The 27,733-nt window shown below is 47.3% G+C and overlaps 1 protein-coding gene across 2 annotated transcripts in view; it reads left to right on the forward strand.

Moving 5' to 3' along the window:
* Positions 1-27,733, forward strand: part of LOC135896838 (uncharacterized) — a 159,488-nt gene that overhangs the window by 70,885 nt on the left and 60,870 nt on the right. The window contains exons 7-8 of one of the 2 annotated variants that reach the window (XM_065425317.1): positions 7,140-7,205; positions 19,413-19,753. In XM_065425317.1, the coding sequence (XP_065281389.1) occupies positions 7,140-7,205; positions 19,413-19,753 (407 nt within the window). The remainder of the gene's footprint in view (positions 1-7,139; positions 7,206-19,412; positions 19,754-27,733) is intronic. The other variant, XM_065425318.1, reaches the window with a different exon arrangement.

Genomic DNA, 27,733 nt, shown 5'->3' on the forward strand with positions numbered 1-27,733 from the left:
CAGTACCGGGGTAATCTGCTCCAAAATTCAGATTGTACTGCTCCAAACTGCTTCAAAATGAAATTTTACCCGCTCCCAATAGCTATAAAATGAAATTTAGCCTGCTCCAAGCTTCTCAAAAATGAAATTTTGTCTCCTCTTAACTGGTCTAAAATGCAATTTTACTTGCTCCAAAAATTGCTCAAAATGGCTTTGGGCTGTCCCAACCCTACAAAGGGATCCGTGGTAACGTTGGCAACAACCTAGGGCATCTCTCTGTCTCTCTCTCAGCAATGGCCATACAAAATAAGGAAATAAAATCAAATGTTTCTTGCTAAAGTGTGACCAATGCCAACAATGTTGCACACCTGGTGCTGCATTTAGCACATAACAGCAGCATTTAACTTGCATCCTATTTCCTCATATCTTTACTGTGACTAGCATAATACATTTTCCCACCTCACCTCTGAAAAAAAAAAAAGATTCACCGACGATTATAATACTCCCTAATGTGAAATTGGATTGCAGCCCTATATGTGTTTTCATTAGCTGATATATTGAGGCAAAGAATTTGAGTGAGACATGTAGCAGAGACAGAGCAGTGTCGGCTTTTATAGATGACTCCTCAAAGGTGCAAGTGTAATCGCTGGTGCCGCATGGCTTCCAGAGAGTGCTACACAATTCGTGTCGCAATATGCCGTATTGCTCAGTGGCTATGGTGTTGGGCTACTGAGCACGAAGTCGCAAGATCGAATCCCGGCCACGGCGGCCGCATTTCGATGGGGGGCGAAATGCGAAAACACCCGTGTACAGTGAAACCTCGTTAAACCGTAGTCAGCCGGAGCTCGGAAAAAGTACATACTAAACGGTAGTACTGTTTAAGCGAAATAGCATGAGATCGCCCACTTACCTGTCGATAACGGAACTCAGAGAGAGTGCGATGAAAGGGGAAAAAACATGCAGTATTTATTCACTTCGCGGGACGTAAGTGTTATTTTCGTTTGATGTCGCGGCGGCCTAGCATGACGACAGCGGCCTCAAACTTACTGAAGCTGCGTGCCAGCTTCTCAGCCAGCCCCCCTCTTCTCGGCAAACACTCGCACGGCACGACAGATTCCTCGTTGGCGTTACGTATTCTCCGTGCACGCGCGCAGTAGTGCTGCATAAGTCCCGTGGTGCCTTTTTCATTGCCGGGTGCCGGAGTTCGGAAAACTTTTCGTTTGGAATAGTTACGTTATCGCGCCCCTGTTCTTGCGATGATCGCATTCACGAGGCTGACGTAACGCGCAGCTTCTGCCACTGTCTGAATAGCCCGTGCTGTCGATTTCCGTGTCGTCCTCATCACTGTCGCTAGTTGACACTTCGGCAACAACAGCGGCAACGATGGTGAATAGTCGAACCTCGTAGCCAACATCTCTTCGCGGTCGCAGCAGCGCTGCCGAGCAACTTCGCATTCCAAATGCCACACACTGTAGTCAACAGCAGATCCATGTCGCAGGCCAGCGCCGACTTCTTCGTGTCACGTTCGGTAGCACGGACGATGTCTAATTTTTCTTCTATGCTGAGCACCCGGCGTCTTTTTTATCCTAGCTTTGACATGACGCGAGTCCTCGCTTGCACGACGCCACAACGCTCTCTGGCATGGCGTCCATGCGGCGTCGAAATGATGTTGATGTTGATGCGGCTTCACATGCAAACGCACAGGGCGCTTGGAGGCCGTTGTACCGATCTCTGAGGCTTGTTGTTCTGCCGGGCCGCCCGATGGAGACGACGCACCGCCATGTTTGCGCGACGAAAAGTGGAAACGCTACGTTTTAACCGATGCGTACGCAATAAGCTGGTACGGTTAATGCGGATACAAAATACATTATGTTCAATGGCCGCTGAGTCGGGGAATTGACTTTACTACTTTTAAACCGAAACTACTGTTTAAGCGGGTACGGTTTAACGAGGTTTTACTGTACTTAGGTTTAGATGCACGTTAAAGAAGCCCAGGTGGTGCGTTAAAGAACCCCGAGCTAGTGCGTTATCTGCCGCACCCCTGTCAAAGTATCACATCGCGTTTGGTCTTAGTTGGAAACAAGCTGCGATAGCTGCTGTCTTAGCGTTGATAAAGTGCATCTTTTTTTTTTTGCCACAAAACTTATCATAACAAAAGTGAATTGACGTCAGTGCAAACGTTTAAAGGAAAGGTGCATTTTGTTTCATCCCAGTCGCCATGTCTTTCTCTAATGAGCAGAAGGTAAACATGATCCTTACCTTGGCATCTGCAAATGACAACAAGAGGAAGGCCGCAAATATATATATCAGTCATGGAAGTGTGGCGGTAGACCAAACATAGTAACTATCATCAGTAATGAGGAAATCCTGAGACAAACCGGCAGCTTCAAGAAGCAACGGTGGAGGACTCCATCTTTGAATCCTAGCCTATACACAGATGTTCTAGCATGTATGGTCTCAAACCCTCATGCTAGCATGTGGGACGTGGCCGCCCAGATACCGATTTCCAAATTATCAGTTTGGACGATTCTAAATGACAACCTTTCACCCATACTATCTTGACCAGCACCAATGCTTAGAAGATAGGAACTTGTAGAATCGTCTAGATTTCTCTCATTGGGTCCTCACAAAAGGCCATGGGCCACCGGACTTTTTGAGCAATATCATGTGCACAGATGAAGCCAATTTTCGCAAGAGTGTGCCTAGATAAATTTGCGTAATGCACACTATTGGAGGAACTCCAATCTACACTGGGTTAAGCGCAGTCAGCACCAGTACCAGTGGTCGCTCAGTGTGTGGTTCGGAATTTACGCCGGTGCTATCGTCGGTCCAATCTTCTTCAATAACACACTGACTGGACAGCGTTACGTGAACGAAATCCTTGGAGTGGTGGATGAGTTTTTCAGGGAAGTCCCGCTGTCATGTCTTCCACTTCTCTGGTATCATCAAGATATGGCACCCGGACACAGCAGCAGCCAAGCGCGAAACTGGCTGGATACGACTTTTATGCGCAATAAATTGGAAGGCACGGGCCTGTAAATTGGGTGGCTAGATCACCTGACCTCTCCCCACTTGGTTTCTTTCTTTGGGGTTATGTGAAAGGCCGTGCTTACGTGATCGAGACAGACCTCATATTAGTTAAAGGCAAGGATAACAGATGTCTGCTGTAGAATTCCGGCATCGGTCATCAAGAAAGCCACTGAAGAAGTGATAAAACGGACACGTTACTGCGTAGCTGCAAAAGGGAGACCTCTTCGAACACGTCCTCTAGGCTGGTGTTCAGTGGAGCTTACGAATCATAGATAATAAGGGCACACTGAAATCTGATAGTTTTCTTTTTGTGTAGACATCCTGATATCCAATTCAGCTCATTTAGAAGTGGTATATTTACTTTCTTGAACGCATCGGTTTTGCCTTTTCTCTACTCGTTGGTCGCTTCCCAGTCTGTTTATTTCGCTTTTATTTTTTTATACGAACCTGTTTTTGCAGTACGTATACACTTTCATGAAAAATAAAATGCTCACTTTAATTTGGATTTGGTCCGAAGCAAGTTTCCGGCCCGAAACATAGACCCTTTTCATGCTTACAAACAGAGTTCCCACAAGACTTCCGGTTAAGCCCTCAGGAGCAACACAAGTTAGAATAGACTATAAACTTACAGGACCCTCCAGCTGGTACAAGTTTTGTTGAGGAGTTGGAGTGTTTGACAATGAATTCTATTGTTAAGTGCAAGAAAAAAAAAAAAAGCCCACGCATGAGTTCGACGCATGCTGGATGTTCTTTATATCTGAAAACATCAAGAATATGTGCCTACAGTATACTTTGTGGCAAAATAATTCTTTTTTCTTGGTTAACTGGACTCTCGACAATGGCTGACCAGAAGTTCTCTGTGGTCCTGAATGCACTGCTGCTATATCGCCGATGAAAAAGGGCTATGGACGTCAGACTCTGGAGTTTTGCAAGACGCGTAGTGCCACCTGCCGGTGCGAAGAGGCAGTAATTGAGTAGTGCGAAGCCCGATTCCCTTGCTAAGTTTCCTATGCAGCTAGCGACTATGAAACAACGATTTAACTAGATTTTGGTCCATATTGCGCGTGTTTTGCGCATTTAACACCCAGACAGAGAGCTATGAATTTCTGCACTAGTCGAACGTGCCGCCGAACTGCCATAAAGCGCTTGCTGGCTCAATTTTCGGACTGATGGAGGAAACGACGGCAACCGCGATAGCTCCGCGTGCTGCGAAGAAACGCCGCAATCAACGCTACTGTTGCGTTGTAAATTGCCATAAACATGAAGGGCGGAATGACAATGTTCAGTTTTACCGATTTCCATCGCGATCGTATGAAGAGGAAAGGCGAGAGCACTGGATATGGGCCGTTCAACCTGTTCGGTAATCGGATTACTTGCATTCCCCACAACACAGCGGCTCGCATGAGAAAGTGCAACAATTTTGTTCTTCTGTAATTGTGTTGCGTAGCCCTGACGGAGGACCGTGGTAACCAAGCGTAAACTCAAGAACTTGCAGCCGCCACTTCGTTGGTAACAGAAAAAACAATGTTGCGAACCATCCTGCTTATGTGCCATCAATATCTCCACCTTTTAGCAGATGTCCGCCTTCCACTTGACTCAAAAAATGAAACAGAGAGATTTGGCAGGTCAGCTTAACCAAGCATTTTGGTTCGTTTATGAATTCAAAATCCTGTCCTTGAGCATAGTTGTATCGTGAGCTCATTTCTACTTTCGGTATTTTGGATGTCCTGTGCCGATACAACAAGCACGCTTCGCAATGTGCTGATCCTGCTCGACGCGCATTTTTCAAATGTGAGAAATGAAGTTGCTTTAGGAGCACTGGACGAGTAATTGCAAAGTAACGCATGTGTGTAAAGAAAAAAACGTCGCATTTATTTACATTCATTTGTGCGCACTTGTTGCTCGAAGCGTCTGCGAAAAGTTCAAATTAAGGTACGAGCGATGCTGTAGCTCCTGCAAGAAAGAAAGATGCAGCGTGTAGGCACTGTAGGAAGCTTCCTTTGTTATGATCGCATGCTGTTTGCTGCCTTGGAAAACGTTTTCTGTTTGCTACCCTGGGAAAGGCTATGAAAGGATTTACTCTCTGTAAATAATTGCGAGACATAACATTACGATAAAATACATAAAAATATAGGAGATACTTGAGTCTTGTGTACAGGACATATTCATTATGAACCAATTTGAACTGCTTAGATTTTTATGCTGATATGCCTATAGACAAACCTGATGCTCTTTGTACTTGCGAGTTGCAGCACGCCGAAATTACACTTGAGACTTTATTTTATATTGTACACGTACTTCACCCTGCTGAGCTTCCTTTCCGAAGCGTGGATGGGCGGATGACGCTTTCCAGGTCCTTGATTTTTAGGAAACCGAGCCTCAACACAAACGAAAGAGAAGGGTCCATTGTGGCCTATGCACCTTCGCTTGCGGACAGCTCTCCTTGCACAACTCAGTTCGCCCCAAGGCTCCGATGGGGGCGCTGGTGACGGGTTTTTCTGCAGCGCCGCCTGGGCAGAGTCTGAGGTCTATAGCTTCGCATGCACACTTTCGATGTGGTGCGAGGAAAGCCGGGATTTCGAACAATTCTATATATACCTATCACATTGCTTTTCGCATTTTGTGCGTGGTCAGAGCAGCGCTTCGGCCGCATTATCGAGGGGCTTTTGTTATCAGCGTGATCAGTCAGCCTTGAGATACGGATAATACGTGTGGCATAGAAAGTAGAGGAAGGGACAGCTGCTAAGCCACGAAACCTGCTGTTGGTGCTCCTTCCATATCCTTATCAAGTTGATGAGCTGTCTCTTCGGGTTCGCAACAGGCGATGCAATTGCTTTGTCAGCTTATTTGAGGGTGCTCCTTTATGATGCGGGTTAGAGTGCACTCGCATGGTTTTCTTCATACTTCGTGAGGCCCTTTTTTTTTTCTTTCTCCACCTCCTTTCTCTTTTTCTTCTTTTTTTTTTCCGGGAAAATCTTGTGCGCCACTAGCACGTCGCTTAAAACACCACAGTTAGATGTTATTTTGGGGTGTCTACAAATACCTCATTAACACTTCGGAAATTAGGGCAGTCTTCTTGAGTTAGACAATTAATTGCAATTACCGAATTAAATCTCAATAACGAAAGAATTACTGGCAGCTACTCCACTGTACTGGAAACTAAGTTTTCTTCAAATGACACAACTGCTCTTTTTTTTTTTTAAGTATTGGTGCATGATAGTTGGGGAACGCTATAATGCACTCAGTAACCGAAATGAGGCCAAGCCGGAATCACTAGAAATCAGAATCAGTAGCAGTCATGTACAGGAGTGCTTACACTTGGGCTTACAGAAAAAGAAAAGAAAAAAAAAAGACAGAGAGGCTGCAGTTTCACCGGAAAGGTGGAGTTATTAGTGATAGCCAGGTATGTGACAATTACACGAAGGAAGATTACACCACCGAGAGGACTCGGGCTGTGAAATTGAACGGTCCCCTACTATGGAGGTCTTGTATGTACTGATATAGCGCCATCACTTCAGCACTAAATTCTTCGAGGTCACGCAAAGCTTCTTCAAGTACAGGAAATGTGTGCATGTGCGTGCGTGCGTGCGTGCATGCGCGCGCGCGTGTGTGTGTGTGTGTGTGTGTGTGTGTGTGTGTGTGCGTATATATATATATATATATATATATATATATATATATATATATATATATATATATATATATATATGGAGTTTGGAAAGCTGGTCAGCACCCCCCCTTCTCGGGAACAATGAAAACTCTCCGCCTATGGAAGTCGCAATGTCACGGTGATCCGGTTTGGGAACTGTAGTGTTGCATCACCACCCTTTTTTGCATCTCTTCAGTTTTACCAAACCTCTAACGGTAAAAGTGGCTGTTTTGCTATTTCAGTAACATAATTTACTGATAGAGCTAACTTGAATATTCATTTTTGGTCTACGTTCAGAGCCCCTCACCACGCCTCGTGTTGAACTAGAAGTTGTAAAGCACCATTCAGGGAGTGCTTTACCACAAGAACAGAGTTTAGTGGTAGCTTTGATAGAAGCAAATTAAACGTAGCAAGGCCATGATGGGAGGTGGCAAGCTCTCCAAATTGAAGTATTCATTTTAATTATATTCTAAATTTCCAGGTCCTGGTTTGAACACTGCTGTTGCTGGCGCTGCTACTGGTGCAGGAGCTGAGCCAAGCATAGAAGGTATCACTGTGTTATCACTTTGATAGGGTACGGAGTGTATGTTATGTGGAGCCCATACAATTAAACATCGATAAAGGCAAATACCGTTAATTCGACCTCAGTTGAATTTTCGCTTAAATCGGATGCACTGGAAAGTTTCGGTGAGAAACTTTACATTGGGGGGCTGTGGAAGGAAAACGTGTTTAGTTCAAATGCGAAAGCATGCTGCGTCAATTAAATCAACCCCCACCAGCACGCCTTCATGCATGGAGCGGTTACTAAAAGCTTGAAAATAAGAAATTCAGCAGACAGGGCTACTGCATCCCTAGGCGTAAAAATGCTTTATGTTGCTTAGTGACCAACCCTCCTGTCACCCCTAAAGCCATCCATTCATGTTTGTTTTGTTCGAGCCACCGAGAACAGATCTGCAGAACTTGTTCTTTGTTGTCTTACACTGAGGTAGTGTTAAAACGTGTTGATGCTCTTCCCCGCATGTTGGTTGAGTCATGCTTCAGAGCAAGAAAAAAAAAAGACATTGTAGGCTACTTCAAAAATTAAAGAAAGATACGAATTCATACATATTAGCACCGTTACGAATTCACCCCTTCGATGATATCGTTACATCGTGGTGATACGAAGCGAAAGTAGCCACACTTTAGCATCCACTCTGCCTTCGTAGTTTATAGTGTCGCCCGCAGTAGGACGATGCTATTATGAGAAGCTCCTTCAGTGGAGAGTGAATTCTTTGTCTGCCTCTCGTTTAACGCATCTCCGCAGCTCGACATTACGCAACATCTAGTGCTAAACACGCAGTACTAAACAGACGGGGAGACAGCACACATGATGCCGCAGCTTCTCAACATGCCCACTGTTTGCACACGCAGCAGATTACCTCTAAAAACTCATCCTCTAAAATAGGGTGCATGAGCTGCACATGAGCTCATCATCATCATCATCATCATCAGCCTGGTTACGCCCACTGTAGGGCAAAGGCCTCTCCCATACTTCTCCAACTACCCCGGTCATATACTATTTGTGGCCATGTTGTCCCTGCAAACTTCCTAATGTCATCCGCCCACCTAACTTTCTGCCGCCCCCTGTTACGCTTCCCTTCCCTTGGAATCCACTCCGTAACCTTTAATGACCATCGGTTATCTTCCCTCCTAATTACATGTCCTGCCCATGCCCATTTCCTTTTCTTGATTCAACTAAGACGTCATTTACTAGCGTTTGTTCCCTCACCCAATCTGCCCTTTTCTTATCCCTTAACATTACACCTATCATTCTTCTTTCCATAGCTCGTTGTGTCATCCTCAATTTAAGTAGAACCCTTTTTGTAAGCCTCCAGGTTTCTGCCCCATAGGCGAGTACTGGTAAGACACAGCTGTTATACACTTTTTTCTTGAGGGATAATGGCAACCTGCTGTTCATGATCTGAGAATGCCTGCCAAACGCACCCCAGCCCATTCTTATTCTTCTGATTATTACAGTCTCATGATCTGGGTCCGCGACCACTACCTGCCCTAAGTAGATGTATTCCCTTGCCACTTCCAGTGCCTCGCTACCTATCGTAAACTGCTGTTCTCTTCCGATACTGTTAAACACTACTTTAGTTTTCTGCAGATTAATTTTTAGACCCACCCTTCTGCCTTCTACTTTGCCTCAAGGTCAGTGAGCATGCCTTGCAATTGGTCCCCTGAGTTACTAAGCAAGGCAATATCATCAGCGAATCTCAAGTTTCTAAGGTATTCTCCATTAACTCTTATCCCCAATTCTTCCCAATCCAGGTCTCTGAATATCTCCTGTAAACACGCTGTGAATAGCATTGGAGAGTATCTCCCTGCCTCACGCCTTTCTTTATTGGGATTTGTTGCTTTCTTTATGGAGGACTACGGTTGCTGTGGAGCCGCTATAGATATCTTTCAGTATTTTTACATACGGCTCGTCTACACCCTGATTCCGTAATGCCTCCATGACTGCTGAGATTTCGACTGAATCAAACACTTTTTCGTCATGAATGAAAGCTATATATAAGGGTTGGTTATATTCCACACATTTCTCTATCACCTGATTGATAGTGTGAATATGGTCTGTTGTTGAGTAGCCTTTACGGAATCCTGCCTGGTCGTTTGGTTGACAGAAGTCTAAGGTGTTCCTGATTCTATTTGTGATTACTTTAGTAAATACTTTGTAGGCAACGGACAGTAAGCGGGCATATGCGCTCAGCTGCACTGAAAGCCACGGCTGGGTTAGAAAAAAAGTCCCGCAGGAGCCTGTTCCCCCCCCCCCCCCCTCCATTGAGTGCATGTGGTTGCGTCGCTGCGAGCGAGCTCCCCTCTCGCTTTTCCTCTTGCTTGCACAGGAAGACAGCGCTCATCAAGCTACCGTCCTTCACAGCTCATCCTTGTACTCTTTCACTGACACCCAAAGCTCAATACAGCTTGTGGGGTGCTATCCAATCCTGGTCATGGTGGCGGCATTTCGATGGGAGTGAATTGCAAAAACACCTGCCAACTGTGCATCAGGTGCACGTTAAAGAACCCCAGGTGGTAAAAAAATATCCAGAGTTCCTCACTACGTACTACGTGCCTCATAATCATATCATGGTTTTGGTACGTAAAACCCCAGAATGTAGCGCTGCCCCGCTTTGACAGTCAATCTTGTCAGCATAGAGCTTGATTTGAGAGGTGTGTTCGCAAGCAGCCACTTGTAATTCAACCATTTGACCATCTGCTTCCACAGAAGGTTCCATTTGTTGTCTCTGTATTCCTTCACAGTGGCAGTGTAATTTTATTATATTGAGATCATGTATAAACATACTTCGTTATATTGAGGTTCTAAAGACTGTTTTCTGTACAGTTGCCGTCAGATTTTTCACACTCCAGAAATTCGTACTTGGTGGACGTTCCGGACTTCATAAATGTACTGTCAGGGTTCCCATGGAGCTAATGCGTTTTTGTGACTGATTTTCTGGACTAAATTGCTTATTCCGAGCCATGCTACCATGGAGGAAGAAAATAGATAGGAGGGAGCATCGCACAACATGATTGAAGCCAAAACCTGTCTGCCAAACACGTGACTGCAAATCAAATCGCGCGGTTGATTTTAGTGTTCCCGCTCTGCAAGCAAAGCCATGGCAGGGCAATCGAACAAGCGCGCACTGAATAAAAACTACTGGCATAGTTACTTGGAACCAAACGTCTCTTCAAATCTCAATTCCTGCTCTGTGATCTCGATGCAAGAGGTCGCGTGTTGGGTCACCACATTCTCTTCACAGAGCGTTTACTTACCAAGACTGGCTGCGTTGCACTTTCTTGTCCTCAAATGAATTCCATTCGTGCCAACAACGATAAGTTTTTTTACTGGTTTCATCTCAATTTCACTAGGCTGATTTAAACATGCATGGTTTAGTAGTGGAGGCGCTATAGGCGAGCAAGCGGTTCCAATCAATGCTTTTTCTTGGCACGAATGTCTTGAAACACCATTTAGGCAAGCACCTTGCATGGTATAACGACCGTAATTTGGTGTTCGATGCAAGATGATCTAGGTGTACTGGGAGGATTCAAAACACTAAACTGTAATTTTTCTTTTATATTTCGTGAAAGGTGCACGAGGTGAGAAACGCTACCCTAACGATCACAAAGCTTCAGTGTTTTCCTTATGAAGAGACATTGAAAGCATATTAAAACAGATGCAAGCGTGTGGGGAAGCCAACTGCAGGCGATGAATGCTTCAAGCGGGACTTATGTTCCATGTCTCACGCAGTGTCCCCAACACAAAGGGTATACTACAGCTTTGACCGTGTTGTAGACATTTATAACAAATGTTTTGGTTATGCTGGAGAAAGAGATATACATTAAAGCATGATTAAACCATGCTGACCATATGGTTAATGTTGTGTCATTACGGATGTTCCGGGAAATACCAGTAATGTGGACAGTCAGTGCTATTGCAACACATGTATGATTCATATGTAAACGTCGCAAAACGTATAAAGGTTTGTTGTAAAATTATATGAAGTTCCAATTGTGTCGTACCAACTTCCCCAAGCATCTACTTTAGCAGTGATATAAAAGTTTGAAGAGCCAAATGTGTGGAGGGTATTTTTCTTAGGGAAAGTCAAGATTCTTAACAGCTGTACACACTTGCACAATGCAATTTATCAATGACTATGACAGGTGAACACATTGGTGTATATGACGAGCTCTAGCACAAATTTGATATTCACAATTGAAACGTTACAAAATCACGTCCTCAACCCAAACAGAATTGACGCAAGCACAAGTGCGACTCGTGATTCAAGAAAAATTTTGGGCCGGACCATTTTTACGGTAGTGGATTAGCCAGCGAAGCTGTTGATCACAGACCCAGCAAGTATGGCCAAGCTTCGCATCCAAAAACATTCCTTTTATTTTGGAATTCACCTCAGTGATTTCGAAGGAGGTGGCACCTCATGCTTCTGCCACTTGGATGCAGGTTCAAACGATGTAACTTGACGCTTACGAGCGGCCTCCAGTGCGTAATCTTCATTGGTAGCTTGCGCTCGATGCTGACGATTAGACTCTCGCATCTGCTCTCGCTGACGTTCTTCAGAAGCAAGGTCACTGGTCACATTCTCCTCTTTTGCACGGGCACATTGTCGTTGGTCATAGTCGCACCTCTGCTTTCGATGCCTCTCCTCATACTCGGCTTGTTCTTGGGCTGTGCGCACAATCCATGGTCTTTGCACTTTTCCCTTTTTTTTTTTAATTGCAACTGTTGCAATGGTCTACCTCTGCAATGTACAATCCAGTTCTTACACACCGCGACGGCTACCGCGGTGCATATCCCCATGTTTTCCCGCCACAACTGCTGCACCATTGTATTGAGGGCAGGTGACAGCAACGGCTGCCAGCATGGGTGCGCCACTGTACAGGTGCGCGTGGTGAAATCACGTGTCCTTTCTTTTTTCAGCGCCGTACTAGTGTTCGTTATCTTTTTTTGTTCACTTTACAGACGTTAGCCAGCCCAGATACAGCCCTACGAGACCACGCAGTGCCATCTTTTTTGTTCACTTTACAAACGTTAGCCAGCCCTGATAACTCTCTCTTTCTCTTCCTCCTCCCCCCCCCCTCCCACGACACCAGGCATACGGCTCTTTCATACAGGTCCGCCAGGTAAACAGCGTCACTGTAATAAATATAAAACTGTGATAGCATGCATACCTAATTAACGTGTTTGATCGATCGGCAAAAAAAACGACTGCCTGTGCTCAGATGCCTGTGCTCAGATCACAGGCTCTAGAAATTAGCAGCAGGGGTTATACCTTGCAATGAAATCAAAGCGAGCCACGCGAACCGTTCACTGGAAACAGTAGGGAAAAGCAGATTTGGCCATGTGAACCGACCAGCCTACTTGAAAGGCTGACCTTCCCTAGCGAAACAAAGGAAGCCGCGCGAACTGAACAGTTAACTGGAAACAGTAGCGCAAAGCAGAGCTGGCCGCGCGAAAGGAAGAGCCTACTTGAAAGGTAGATACAACGTGATTTTTAAGAGCGCGAAGAAAATCGAGCCATGGACTGAACAGTTTACTGCAAACAGTAGCGCAAAGCAAAGCTTGCTGCCCGAACCGAAGAGCTCACTTGATAAGTAGGTACTACGTGATTTTCCACAGTGCGAAGCAAAGCGAGCCAAGCGAACCATTTACTGGAAACGGTAGCGAAAAACAAATTTGGCTGCAAGTGCACAGAGAGCAAGCGCGACCGGCTCCGCGAACGAAGAATCGTGCTCTGGAACTGTCGTCTGTTGAACCGGAAGCGCCCAACTGACACTGCGTTCGTGAGCCTGTATGAGTTTATGCCTCACCTATTTTCCACTGCCTTGAGCAGGCTTAGCTTCCAGTGGCTCGCTCGATAGCCTTCAAGATTGGGAGGCGCATGCTATCAATAGAGAGTGTGCACCATCCTCCCATCTTGGAGGCCATGCCCGTTCTTCCTTAGCTGATGAAATGCTCCAGGGGATGGCACTTTTTTTTTCGGTCAGCACTATCGTCACAATCACTTAGTGCAGGATAAGTTTTTAAGTCTCAGTTGCTATTTTGCACGTGGTGTGTCCACTGAGTAGGTGCGTCTTGGAGACGTTATCACATCTTTGTGTGTGTTTGTGCGGCCTTGCATTTGTGTGATCAGGAACACCTCCTGTGCCTTTGCGGGAGCCAAGTGGTACAAAGTGGCTTGTTTCTTCTACCTCCACGGCGATCTCCCCCAACGGAGATTGCCAACGCGGTGACACTCTTGTCGACTGCATACAGAGACAACGTCACTCTTGCACAAATCCAAGCAAATCTGGGCCGCTATCTTGTACGCATTCGAAAAGCCGAAGTTGGGATTTGCCTCACGCAATTGATATCGGTCCAAACTGGAAAATTGCATGAGGCGAAACCGAACGTCGGTTTTTCAAACGCATACAAGATAGTGGCCCTGATCGCCTCCAAGTGTAGCATGAGGCAAGGCTTTATTAGAGATTTTTTTTAAGCCATTCTAACGCTACGGTCACACTTCGTCTCAGAGCAGGCGGAAGTGGCAAAAACTTTACAAAGTACGCCCGCCTAGGCAGCCAAATGAGTGGAAAACCAGGTGGTGAGCCTGATTGGTCTCGGACCGATTTTTTTCACCACGGCAAATCGGAAAGCCGCTCCGCTTCACCGGAAGCTGCACCAGCATGTAAACATCCTGTTGTAAAATTTAACATCTTCCGTTTTCATTGTCCATTTTAGGAAAAACACCTAGCTGAAAGTCAATGAATGAACATACGGCTTGAAATGGTGTGATGAATAGTGCGACCATGTAGACAAACCTACGTCGACTAGATGGATGTCAGCGAAAGCGGCAGTGGTTTCCACTGCAGCGGCAAAGCAAATGTGAACATCTTGGACATGCGTGGAAAAGATTTTCTGCTCGCTTTGGCCTTTACGCCCTCTTGCCGCTTTCCAAGTATGAACGTAGCCCAAGTCTCTCTCTCTCTCGCTCGCACATGTGTGTGTGTGTGTGTGTGTGTGTGTGTGTGTGTGTGTGTGAGAGAGAGAGAGAGAGTTCAGTACCCACGAGGTCCTGAAAATCAGTTGGCAACTGTAGAAGAGAGGTTCTAAAAACAAGTTAAATACTTCATTATATTGAGAACTTCATTTAAATTGAAGTTTGTTTTTTTATATTTAGGTTTAAATGTATATACTTTAAATATAAGATATAATGAAATCATAAGAAGCCAACAAACATGGACACGATATAACGAAAGTATCTTTATGTCAGATGAAACTACGGTGTAATGAGGTTTAATTGCATGCAGATGAAAGTCAAGCCTTCCATGTTGGTTTAATTTTTATTTTATTTTTTCAGATGCAGTACATTTATTAGAATCTATGTGAAGTGAAGCTTTCTTGAAGCAGTAAATGGAATGAAATGCTTGTATTTCTTCAATTGTTATTTATTTTAAGTATACCACCCACTTGGCCAATCTCCCATTGTGGGTATGTACCATATAGTATAGACATCGTCATTATCAACACGGAGTGATCATCTCAAATAGCTAGTTGACATAGGTTTGATATAAGTATATGTCCAATTTTTTTCCCATTGGATTAGAGCATTGGGATGCCATGCTAGGGAGCCAAAGTTCGATCCCAACGTTGAGCATGTAAGGTTCTTCTCTCTCTCTCTGTAAGTGTGACCTATTTGGCAAGACAGCAGCAATCGAGTAGCAGCCCATGGTCAGGGAAGTCCAACAGGGTTCACAAAGAAAGCTTCACTTAAATATTCAGTTTGCTGTGGTTTGTAACCACACATTATTTATTCATTGTATTAAAAAGATGCTTATTACTACTGGTAAACTTCTGGTACCATTGACGTGACCTGCTCAATGTGCTACAAAAGAGATTACACTATTTAAGAAATATGAATCATTAGGCTCAGTTCTGAAATCTATAGCATGGTCTTTTTCTCTCTGGCAGAATGTACTTTCAGCACTGCAGTGACTTTGACTATACAGTCAAGCTAGTTTATAACAAACTCAGTTCATTATATGTGAACTCGCCCTTAGATATGTGCAAAAATTAACGATGCTGAACCTGACATCTGCAGTTACAATTCGACACCACTTTGGTCTGAAAATCGGATTTTCGGTGTAATTATTTTCATTCCCAGCACTTTGCCCGCACTTAGCTGGAAGTTTCCATTAAAAACATTGTCTAAAGAACAAAATCATAAGCCATTCCACTCTGTGAAGGTAGTTGACCAGCGAAGCTGTTTAGCATATGCATGGAGGTGACACAAAATTTTGAACAAAAGTACGAACTGATTTATTGCCTTGATGGTCATTGTGACGAAAGGTACGCACATTCATTTATTGTCCTGATCGGTGTTCATTATTTCACTTGCAACTGCAATCACATTTTTTGGTAATGTCAAATCGATGCACGTACTCTGCTGGGTGGTCGGTTGGGCCAGATCAGTGTGGCATCCCAAGGGATATGTCTGCAACACGGAACACATAAACCGCTCCCTTTTTGGTACCAAGAGATCCACATTAAAATCACTGACAATGACAACGGGGATAGTGTCATCGCAGCTAATGCACGCAAAGTGAGTATTTCACTCTGAACTGCAATCACATTTTTGATAATGTTAAATTGGTGCATGTACGCCGCTGGGTTGTTGGTTGAGCCGGATTGGTGTGGCATCGCAAGGGATATGTCTGCAACACATGCGTAAACCGCTCTCTTTTCGGTACCGGCACATCCACAGTGAGACCACCGACAACGACAACAGGGGTAGTGTCTTTGCAGCTAACTCACACAAAGTGAGTGTCCGTGAACCTTATGGGACTATAAGTCGATGCACTTTTTGCTTGCAATAACCACGGAAAATGTCCCGAAGAACATGCACCCCATGCACAATGTCGAGTGAAGAAAATGCCGCACGAGAACGATTCTCAAAAACCACGGCCTACGGGAAGGGGTGCTCTTCGTAGACACCGCATGTTACCCCCAAAACTGGGACGACAGTGGTGGTGTCGGCGCTGACAAAGGTAACTCCCTCTTCGCAATGGCGGTCGTATGCACGGAAGGAAAGACCATAACTGCGGGCTCCGTAAGAACCAGATTGTCGGAGGCAGCGGAAGAAACGGCAATCGCATTGGCTGTAATCAAGAATCGGCAACAATACAAAACAATAATCAGCGAATCCAAGACGGCTATTAGGAACTTCACAAAGGGCTGGGTGTCCACCGAGGCGGCCAAAATCCTGAACCACAGAGCAGAAGACTTTAAGAATGGCAAAATTACACCCAAATACCTCAAATGGATCCTGGCACATATGGGAGAAGTAACCACGAATGCCCCTCCAAACCTCAACGAGAAGGCCCACCGAGCCACGCGAAAACTAACCCACCGCTGCACGGACAGTGACGGCCCAACACCCCGCAACCCCCAGAGAAGAGGGAAGGACTGCGCGGAGGTGATGGAGAACACGGAGGAGGTGACGACGAAGAAGCGATAAAAGACGATAGGGACAGACTGGTCACATACCACGACCTACTGACACACTACACGAAACAAAGAGAAGCATACACACAACCCCACGAACAACTCGACAGGTCTCAAGAAACAGATTGGAGAAGGTTGCAAACGAGAACGTTTCGAAACCCAGTACACTTAAACAGAGTAAATTCAACACAACACCCAGACGGGAGCTGCAAGCTTTGCAAGCACGAACACGCAGACATGGCACACATCTTATGGAAATGCACAGAGATCAAATCAGTATATGTAGAGGACAACATAGAACTGGACCTTCTCAAGGAGTGATGGCTAAGCGCTCTGACTAGCTCGGAACTAGACGACCAACTATGGGCTATCCAGCGGGCCCAGGCAGCGGTGGAAAAGCTATGCCTCACCGCACATGATGCCTGGCTGTCCTGAGTCCGGGCTGGCAACCTCGCAGGACGTTTTCCCATTAAAGCTTTTTCCGTCCGTCCGTTTTGCTTGCTTATGGGAGTATGAGCCATTGCTCACGATGCTGTGAGCCATTGATGATGACATTTTTCTACACTGTTCTGTATGTTGTATTCATGATTAGGAAGAATTTAAGCACTGTTCGATTCACTTTGCTGAGTGCTTGTAGCCTTTGCCTTGGGGGCTATGAGCCATTACATTTTTTGCTTGCTTACGGGAGCATGAATGCTTACAGGGGTATGAGCCACTGATGAGGATATTTTCTGTTCACGGAAAATAGAAATACACGGAACCCTAGCCATATACAGCTTCACTGTAAAATGTGGCATTGTAGCTCTTTCAAAACAGCACCCAGCCAGTTCCAATAACCTGTCATTTCGAAACTATAAGCGCAGCTGCCACCATATTTTCTTCAAAAGCTTGTGATATATTTCGCTATCAAGAAGACACAAGTGAATTCTGCATACAATAGCGAGGCGTTCTAGTTGGCTGGAAGTGGAAACAACTGTGGCATGCTGACATTTTGCAAAGGTCTCACCGTTATGGCTGCAGTAGCAGCCACATATGCACCAAGAGTTGGGAAGTTAAGTTTTATGTGTTGTTTCGGCCAGAAAAGTATGAAGTTCAAAAGAGAGTACCATTGCAAACCATTATTAGCAACGATGTAAACGTAGCATCGACGAACTGTGATCTGACAATGGCATAGTAACCGCTAAATCAGCAACTTAGTGCGGTAGCAACCATCGTATCGTATTCACGCCAACTCAGGCCGCATGAACATCGACAGCAACGATAAGATAGCAACGCTTGAGCCTTACTTGAGTGGCCGTTAATTGAAATTGCCCAAATAGACGCATAATGCACGCAATGCCACATGGAGAACTGCCTAGAAATGAGAGTGCCATCATCCTGGCTTCCAAGATTGCACGTGCTATCACACGAAGAACTACGTAAAGTGTGCCACTGCCGTGGCCTCCAAGATAGTACCAGCGTGCGCACCAGTGCTATCTTGGAGGCTGCTGTTGCCGTACGCTGTACTGCCTTGCCCTGAAGCAGTCTGGAGACATGCCTTGAAAGTATGGTTACCCTAGCATGGGTGAAAGCGAGCGACTTTCCTCGCATCATCTAAAATCTCTGCACGCTGCTCGCATTGTCGTCACAGTTGGACTGGAGCAGCTGAGGGGCACGCTGCCATGTGCCCAGTTCAGTCGTGCTTCTTTACTTCGGAACTTGTGCCCTCCTTTTAACGCGGGCGGTTTAAAGAGTTCGTTTTAAGAGTACAGTGCTTTTGAAAATATTCCTTATATATGGATGCAGTTTCAATAGGCAGGGTCAAAAAACATAGATGCAGTGAAATGTGGTAGTTATTAACAATAATTTGTTATATCTGGGATCGGTATAAGTGGCTTTGAGTGGATTACTTCAATGCAAGAAAAAAAGTTTTACCATTTCCCGTAGCCTTCAAGGGTCCATAAAGCCTTGCTCATTAACGTTTTCCGCGCGGATTTTCTTTCTACTTGCGGTATCACCCGTTCAGCTTGTTCACTACTAACTTATGTGTGGCCTAGACTTTTTGCTGCCACAGCAAACTCTTCAGCCATTGGTGCAGAGAATCACAATAGTTAGGGGTGTTAGCTCGTCATGCTGTGAAAATCAGGTGAAAAAGTACAATGTGACGATGAAGGGCTTCAAAAAACTCGTACGTATATGGAGGTCTGTCACTGCTAGGCACATTCAGTGAGAAAAAGTAAAGGTTTGGGGGGGGGGGTACAGAAAACAATTTTGTTGAAATTGGCTGTTGTGCTTTTCCACACTCGCCTGTGATAGAGCTCTCATGAAGAAGCCATGATACCCATTTTTCGAGCTTAATTATGCATTGCATGTTAAGTCACACGTGTCCCACAACAAGCTGGAAAAATTCATTGAAAGGTCATTTACCTCTCCTGCAAAAACTTGTGTATAGCTCATTACTGATCCTAGATGCCTCATCTAGTGAAGAACCAGAATACTATTCTCCGTCAAGGCCGGGCAGCCTGTTTCCAGGAACCTTTTGGTTCATTCCTCATTACGAACTGTACATGGTGAGCAAGTGGCTGAGGCTAGCAGCTTGTGGTGTATAATAATTACACACTCCTCTGCTTATTGAAAGGCAACATACGAAATGTGTGCACACAGATAAAATGTATAAAAGCAGTTTCTGTTGCCTCAGTTGACTTGCACCATATGCCTGCTTGTCTGCTGCAGTTGACACTGGTGCTACGCAGCCTGCAGTGACTGGTCCAGAGGAGCCTCCTCAGCCTCCCACCAGCACACCAGCCAACACGCAAGTCAGTGAAACTACATCAAAGCTGGCTACTGACACCGTACGCAGTCGTGCTCCTATGGATGCTTCCTTAGTGCTGGAGAGTGCACTGGCAAGTATGGTGTCCACTGGCAGCAGTGAAGTGCTGCCAAGTGGTAGCAGCCTGCTCCCAAGGGGTGAGGATGGTCAACCAGTGCCAGCCCAAGAGAGACACATTTTCATCTGTGGACAGTGCAGTCATGGCTTTGGCTCCCTGGATGAATGCAAGGAGCACATGGTTGAGGTGTATATTGCCCTATTTCCTATAATGTGTCCTTTTTTCTCTCCTTTTTACAGTGCACATTGTGAAGGTGCAGGTTGCTCAGTTTGCTGCTGATTTTCTTGAAAAGAGTTTTTATGTTTCTATGCAGACTCATCTTGATTTATGTTCCCAGTCAGTGAAGACTTCATTATGAGCTTGCTCACCTTAGTGTGCTCTCTTGCTGACTTACTGGTGGATTCAGAGTGCAATTTCATATTGCGAGATCATCGTGCTTAGCAGTGATGAAACTTGCCTAGGGCACTAAAAGGTGACCTGATTTTTTCACATGAGCAGTAGACATCATTGCAATTGGCCACTGAGCAGATCCTGAGCCTCTTCGATTTTCAGAGTTCTGGCAGCCCGCTGGCAGCCAGATGGCAGCCAGCTAGTTCCGGTTCTGATAAGAAGTCACGTGGGCTGGGATCCGAAGACAACCCGAACCTGCCCGAAGTTTGCAAAATCGAACGTTGGTACAGCTGGGTAAATGTAAACATGCTACCAGCATGGCAGCGCCCGGCGAGGTCGGCGCGCGCTCGGCGTAGTCGGCCCAGTTATGCGTTGCCAACTTGAAAATATATAGTTGCGTTCAGTGATACGACCACTTTCGCATGATTTCGCGCAAGCTCGGCGCAGTACGCACACTGGGCCAACCTCGCCTTGCGCAGCGCAACAGATGGCCTCCGACACGGCGGATGACAAGGCGCGAAATCGCGCCTAAAGGGACACTAAAGGTTACCAGAAAGTCAAGTTAAAGTGGTAGAGCAATGTTCTAGAACGTCTAAGGCGTCAGTATAATCGCGAACAGAGCTTTAGTAACCGAGAAATTGAGGTAAATGCATGACACGATTTGAGACCCCCCAGCGACATTCCGGTACTAAACCGATGACGAAAGGTCTCCCCGTAATTTATGTTACTAATACTCAACTACTCGTATTAAAAATATCATTTCATTCGATTATAAGACGGAAGAAAATGATACTTGTCTACGTCTACTCGATTCTAACAAAAACTAAGATTTTGACGTTACCCTTCTGTAGTATGGGTGGTCGAAAGGTTTCGTTTTCGCTCGACTCTGCGCGCACGACTCTGCGCCGCGCACGCTTTGGAGTTTCAGTACTTTCGTTATCGCGTCGTGCTGTGAGGGTTCTGCTGGCTCGCGAAACTTTCATTTGGAACAAGCAGCGAGAATGCCACGTCCATGTGATGTCGTGGGAAGCCCTCGTTGCTTTCTCGCTCCGGAGAGCCGGTGTCGAGGCCGCCGTCGTAGTACGCAACGACGCCGGCAGTGCGAGCCCTCAGCAGCAGGTCGCGCTCGTCGGTGCTCAAATCGCTGAAGTTGAGCCCACCATCGCGAGCCAATCTGTCGGTGTCAGGGTCCATTGCGACGAGCGTCGAAGTTTGCGTTATAGAATGAAGTACCAGCTTATGGGCGTCTTGCGCTGGAGCTTGAGGTATAGTAGCGGCGCCTGGTGGCGGTGCGGGAAACGACATCTGGGTCGGCTGTGGCGAAGCACGTTTCTAGGTCGAGTTTTGCGTCGATTCGCACTTTTTTATGCCCTGTTGCGAGTGCGAAAGGCTCGTCACTTCTCACAGACCACGCCGACCACGCTGCGAGCTCGCCGCAGCCTATAGTTTAACGAAAACGGACTTTCCGTGTGCCGTGGGACGTAATGTGGGACGTAATTAGTTTCTCCTTCCGCTAGCCACCATGCTTTCGCTCTGCTGTCGGCTCTGTCTTGGCTCTGTTTCTGGCCGCGCGTTTGCGTTTTGCACAGAAAAGCCGTAGCGCCGTCTGCGGACGCCGTTCTACTCACCGATGGTGCAACGTCACTATAAGACCATGATGTCAGTTCTCCTCGATCAAAGGGCGGGCGATTTGAACTGCGCTAGAGGTACGCGGACGCTTCAGAACGCATTTTCTCTTAAAATAAGTCTCTCCTTGCCACGAAACAAGCGTTTCGAGGTTTCTGTGATGGTATTTCAACAGTCCACGTTGACTTAATAGTAACCTTTAGTGTCCCTTTAAGTGATTGTATACTTGAAAGCGATAGCTTGAGGATCCCTGCTCGCAGCGATCACATCGCCGATTAACGAGTTGGCGTTGTGTCTTCACAAGACATGAAAAAGCAGGTTATCGGGTACGTCTCATACGCATAAAATTTCGTGCCGACCTGCTTGGGCTTCGATTTCAGAAATCGAAGCCCAAATTTCAGAATCGTTGTGGCTGATGGTGCTTCTCATTTTGACCCTAAGGAGCTGGGGACGCGGCTGGCGCATGAAAATGCACGCCATCTGTGACCAGCGAAATGTTTCACACGAAAAACAGCATTGGTCACGATCATGAGAGCAATACGCCAATTTACATGTGTCTAATGTACTGAGTGCAATCAGGGTATTCTTAGATCAGCGGCCTGCAGTTCGAACACATATTGGTTTTGAGCTGCCACCTAAGCATACGCGGAGAGACGGAGCGAACACGGACTAGCTGCAAATTAAGCCTTCACTAACTGCAGAAAAAGGAGATACATACATACCCAAGATATGTGAAAAGGAACGCCACCAGAGAAAGACGAACCCAAAATGTACCGCAATGTGTGAATGAGCGTCTACAACTTGCGTGGAACACGATGCAGATAGCATGCATACATGAGAGCGCGACGTGCCAGCTGATCACCGCGAAGAAGCCTTCAGGGGACACACACGCATACACACACAAAAGCTTCAAACGGTTCACCACGGCTCGTATCACACCACTTCGCTATGCGGAACAGAGCGTTAGCACCTGAAAAGGTAACGCTAGACGTAAAGAAATCCGAAGATGACCGTAAACAGTTGGCTGAGCAAGGTAAATTTAAGTCCTCAAGCGCCCACGTTGCAATCCGTGAAGTTCCTGTAAAGATGGCGGCGAGCGCCCATCACCTCTTTCACTCGTCTGTCAGCCAGAGAACTTCCAGAAAGCAGCCAGACCAAAATCGTCCTGGCAGGTTCTGGCATCCTGCGGGTAGCCAGAACCGTCCAGCCCGAGCAAAACGAACGCCTGGTGGAAGTGCGTCGCGCGGTGGGCGGGGCAACCCGAAAAAACGAAAATGCTCTGGCTGGCTCTGTCAGCCCGCGGGTAGCCAGAAGTGGAAAATCAAAGAAGCCCCCTGTCTTGCTTGTTCCGTCGCCTTCTATCTTTTGACATTTCCTCTAAGCACGTAGTAGCCACCCAGTGGGGCAAAATACATTTGCTTGGATTTCTTGAAGTTGCCAAGGCAGGACAGATCTTGGGGAAACAGGAAAGCACTCTTACAATCTGCCTGCAGGGGTACTGACCTGCAAACCTTTCCCAGCCCGCTGCAGCTGTTTCGATAGACCTGCGGGGGTAGCGACCTTCAAACCCTTCCCGGCCCGCTGCGATGAGTCGCGTTTGAGAGCCAACAATGCGCCTCCTGTGGACAGCCAACCGCGCCGGCAAGTCTAGCCACGTTCGACAGACCGAGTATTGTTAGTTGATTTGCTGTCGCCTTCATGGTCTACTTGGAGCAAGAGAACTCCTGGAAAAGGTGTTTTGCGGTGCTTTCTCACGGGTTCTAGAAATCGTCACAATCGATTGACAGACGCGGCGGCTAGCTGGAATCAAGAGACGCCAGCTGGGATCAAGCATGACAACCCATGTCTACGAGAACCCTCTCAACTCGGTGTGTTCAGTGAAACCAAAGTGCGGAAGTAAGTGTATGAACCCTCCCCTTCAAAGGCGGGTCCTTACAATTACGACGACTTTGGACATTCCGATTGGACGAAGGTTGGACGGCAGTTTTCCCTCACCTAGGGATCTAGCGAGGACAGAGGGTTTTTAAGCAGTTGTTTTCGACTGCTTGATGTGCTCGGCGTGGTTCGTGCTGTGTGCTTGGTGCTTGTTGTGTCGGCAGCGGCAGGCAAGCGGGGGGCCCCGACCAGCGAACGCGCGTCGAGCGCCGGCGCAGCGAAGGAGACTCGGAGCTACTGCTCCCGATGAAAACCGGAACGACGACTCAGCCGACCCGCAGCCGTTTATTCTAATAAAGGCTTCACACGCCAGATGACACCTCCTGATTGGTCCAAGCTCGTCACATGACAGAAGGGGGGGGAAGGGGAGCCATCTAGCTAAACAACTACAAAACATACATGTACGATGACACAGAGATCTGACAGGGGGCGACACTGTACTACATCATCCCCCCCTGGAAACAAAGTAAGCATACAGTGAAACGCGCACACAAGACGCGCACTTAAGTTCAAAGGCAATTTCAGTTCGTTCCCGCCCAAGTTCACATACACGTGCACCAGTCTTGGGCACCAAAACACAGGCAGTCACTCAAACAAAGTCTGACAAGGAACATGGCACAAAACTCACTGCACCGCAACAAGGAGCACTGTATACCTGTGTTAATGAAACGTGTTGACTGTCTCCTAAGTGTCACAGCGAGGCCCCTAGCCGTGGTATTTCGAAGACGGCAATACGCTCTACACTATAGAAACAAAATCATTGAGCCACGGAGGCCGTTTTTTGTCACAATGAGGACGCGTGCGTACCTCAGAAGAACTTTGGGGGTTGCGACGCGTATTGGTCGACTTTAAAGACCTAGTCGTCCCACTAGTATTTACCTCCCTCTGGTTGGACAATTGAATGTAGTTGTTGCTCAAAGCTGGAGAGGGTTGCCCAGGAAGCTCCTCTCGACGTCCTAACAAGTCCTGGGAGGCTACCGATTCCCCCACGGAATCAGAGACGACTGCTGACTGTGTAAACTCGGAAGTGATACAGTCAGACGGACTACTTAACTGAAGCTTATGAAAAGACGATGTCATGACAGACGAGTCATCGGAATGACTATCCAGGTTTGAGTACGAGTACAAAAGATCTTTATCACTTGTACACAATGTACTACCTGCTGGATCCTTCATCACTAGGGTTAACTTAGACACATGCCACGTCTTCCCATCACTGAGTAGAAAAGTAGATGGTCCTACCTGGGCCTTGACTTTACGAGGTTTACTGTACTTAAAAAATCCTTTCCTCTTAAATCTTATTCTGACGGTGTCTCCCACCTTGATACGAGTTGCCTGAGCACCTCTACGTTTGTCTACGTACTGTTCAGTCTGCCACTGTTTCTGCAAGACCCTTTCTTGAACGTGAGGCACAAGACTGTCCTGTTCCCGTAGATCTACACAGAGCCGCATGGTTCCATCCTTCTTGCGCACCACCACAAGTGGAGACACCCACTCAGAAGCCTCGACGCGCTCGATGACGTCGCAGTCCTCGAGACGTCGCAATTCATGTGTGACCTGGTCACGGAGAGCCAGGGGTAGTCGGCACAACTTTGAAGATACTGGTTTCGCATCTTGCTGCTGATGAATTCGGTGCACAAAGTTGTTGACGAGACCGAACTCGTCACTGGAGAGGTGATCATAACCCGGAGGTACACCTGTGGGGCTCTGTACTGAAGGAAGCGATGGTAGACGACATGTCAGCGACGTACCGTCGATCTGTATGCCCAAGCGTTGGATGGCGTCTAAACCCAGCAGTGATGTTCCTGTAGTCATTACGTGGAACGTGACGGAGCATGACCTTTGGAAAAACTGGACAGTGGCTTGAAACAGGCCTTGAATGTCGATGCGTTGCTTGGAGAAATTTTTCAAGTCCACTGTTGTTTGTGACAGTCTGTGCTGTCGACCAAAGTGCTTTCCAAAATCTTCGGCCGTCATCAATGAGACAGACGCTCCCGTATCCACCGGCAGTCGCATGGAGACGCCATTCACTATGACCGGAACTTCCAAATCTTTTTTAGTTTCAAAAGCGCTTACCGTCAAGACAGACGCGGACGGCTGCCCTGCAGAAGTTGAAGACATCGTCTCTGCGGTAGAGACGTGTTGAACAGTACAGGTTTTTCAGCATACTGATGCAAAATGGCCCAACGTGTGGCAGGCGTTGCACCGCCGGTTCCTTGCTGGACAATTCCTCTACGTTGCAATGTTTCGTGCTGCCACACCGATCGCATGCACCACGGTTCCCGGAGGAGCCATGTGCGAAATGTCGGCCCTCTTGGCGGCCTCCCGGACTACGTCGGCCATCTTGGCGGCCTCCCGGACTACGTCGGCCATCTTGGCAGCCTCACGGACTACGTCGGCCATCTTCATGGCCTCCTGGACTACGATGGCCATCTTGGCCTGTCGACGGAACGCCAAGTTGAGATGCCTCGATTCTTCGTACATTTTCGTTGCTGAACGCGCGGTTCGCTCGATACAAGGCTTCTAAAGAGCGTCCAATTTCTTCTGCCTTGTCCAGGGACAGGGTTTCGCCATGAGCTAATAACTTTTCGCAAACGCTGGCGTTCGCTACCCCATGTATTATTTGGTCTCGGACGCGCTCGTTGTAGGTTGTGCCGAAGTTGCACTGTACCGCCTTCTCCTTCAATGCAGTCACGAATTCCAGGAATCCTTCTCCCTCGAACTGCCTTCGACTGGCGAATTCGTGCCTTTCCGCCAGGACATTTGTTGACGCGGCGAACAGCCGGTCAAGCCACTGCAAGAGTCTCGGAAACTCTGATGCTGGCGAGACCGCATCACTTGACGTTGACGCTGCGCCGGTCAGCTGCCTTGCTGCTTCGCTTGAATCTGACGCTGCGCTGGTTAACTGCCTTGCTGCTTCCTGCTCCTCGTCTGCAAAGTACTTCCGTTGTCCCTCACGCCCGAGAGCGCTGACGAACGCGGACGCTCGTCGCGCGTCCGTCCAGTCGCCACTGCCGGCCGCTTCGAGATGGGCCTGAAAAATTTGTTTCCAGCGATACCAGGGAATTAACGGTGGGCCGGGCACTTCAAGAAAAACGGGAAGGTTCGCCGTAATAGCTATGCTGGGTAACGTGCAGGAGGCAAGCCGGAGCTCGCCGTAGGAATGGGCAAGGAAGAACAAAGGGGGCGAGAAGGCCTAGGCTCGGAAGCCTCGCGACGCCAAGTGCGTCGGCGGCGTTTGCAGGCCGTGCCGACACGTAAAGAACGCTTCACTTACGAAGCTCGTTGGTTTCCCGGGGCTTCGGTCGGAACCGCTGCGGGAATCCCATCCTCGTCGCCAAAAGATGTTGTGTCGGCAGCGGCAGGCAAGCGGGGGGCCCCGACCAGCGAACACGCGTCGAGCGCCGGCGCAGCGAAGGAGACTCGGAGCTACTGCTCCCGATGAAAACCGGAACCACGACTCAGCCGACCCGCGGCCGTTTATTCTAATAAAGGCTTCACACGCCAGATGACACCTCCTGATTGGTCCAAGCTCGTCACATGACAGAAGGGGGGGGGAGGGGAGCCATCTAGCTAAACAACTACAAAACATACATGTACGATGACACAGAGATCTGACAGGGGGCGACACTATGCTACAGTGCTTCTTCTTTCGTACTCCATTTGGGAGTCATGCTAGACTGATGAAATGTATATCCTGCCTTAATGTAAATATTGTAAATAAATCCCGTAGTCCTCGTTCTCTATGAGACCAAGTTGCTCCCTACAACCACGTCCCAAGCGTGGGTGAGTTGGACGATGGCATGGGCCAGCTACCACGTTTCATGCCAGACTACAACCCGTACAACTGGTTGCCAGTCATGGGATTGTCCTCCAACTCTTACAGCACAAATGGCACAGTGGACGTGTTGGGGTAGGCTTGGATCACACCACTTGCATACAGCGCCCCCTGTGACTGGCATTGCTCTGCTGCAGTGTACTAGAAGGGGGTAGTTTGTTCAGGGGTGGCACAAGCCATGTATTGCCATGAGGCCGAAAGTGTGGAAAAGTCCGGCACTTGGATGCCAGCCCATCCGACAGCAGTGCTGCCACCGCCAGGAACCGTCGCATAGGGTTTCCCGTTGCTCATTCCTGCTGCTGTCAGTTGTGTTAGTTGTTCGCCGCTAGCGTATGCATCAAACTTTGTGTTGTTTGTGTTTTTTGCAGTTTATGTAG

The sequence above is a fragment of the Dermacentor albipictus genome, chromosome 1 (assembly GCF_038994185.2).
Source record: "Dermacentor albipictus isolate Rhodes 1998 colony chromosome 1, USDA_Dalb.pri_finalv2, whole genome shotgun sequence".
Lineage (NCBI taxonomy): Eukaryota > Metazoa > Arthropoda > Arachnida > Ixodida > Ixodidae > Dermacentor > Dermacentor albipictus.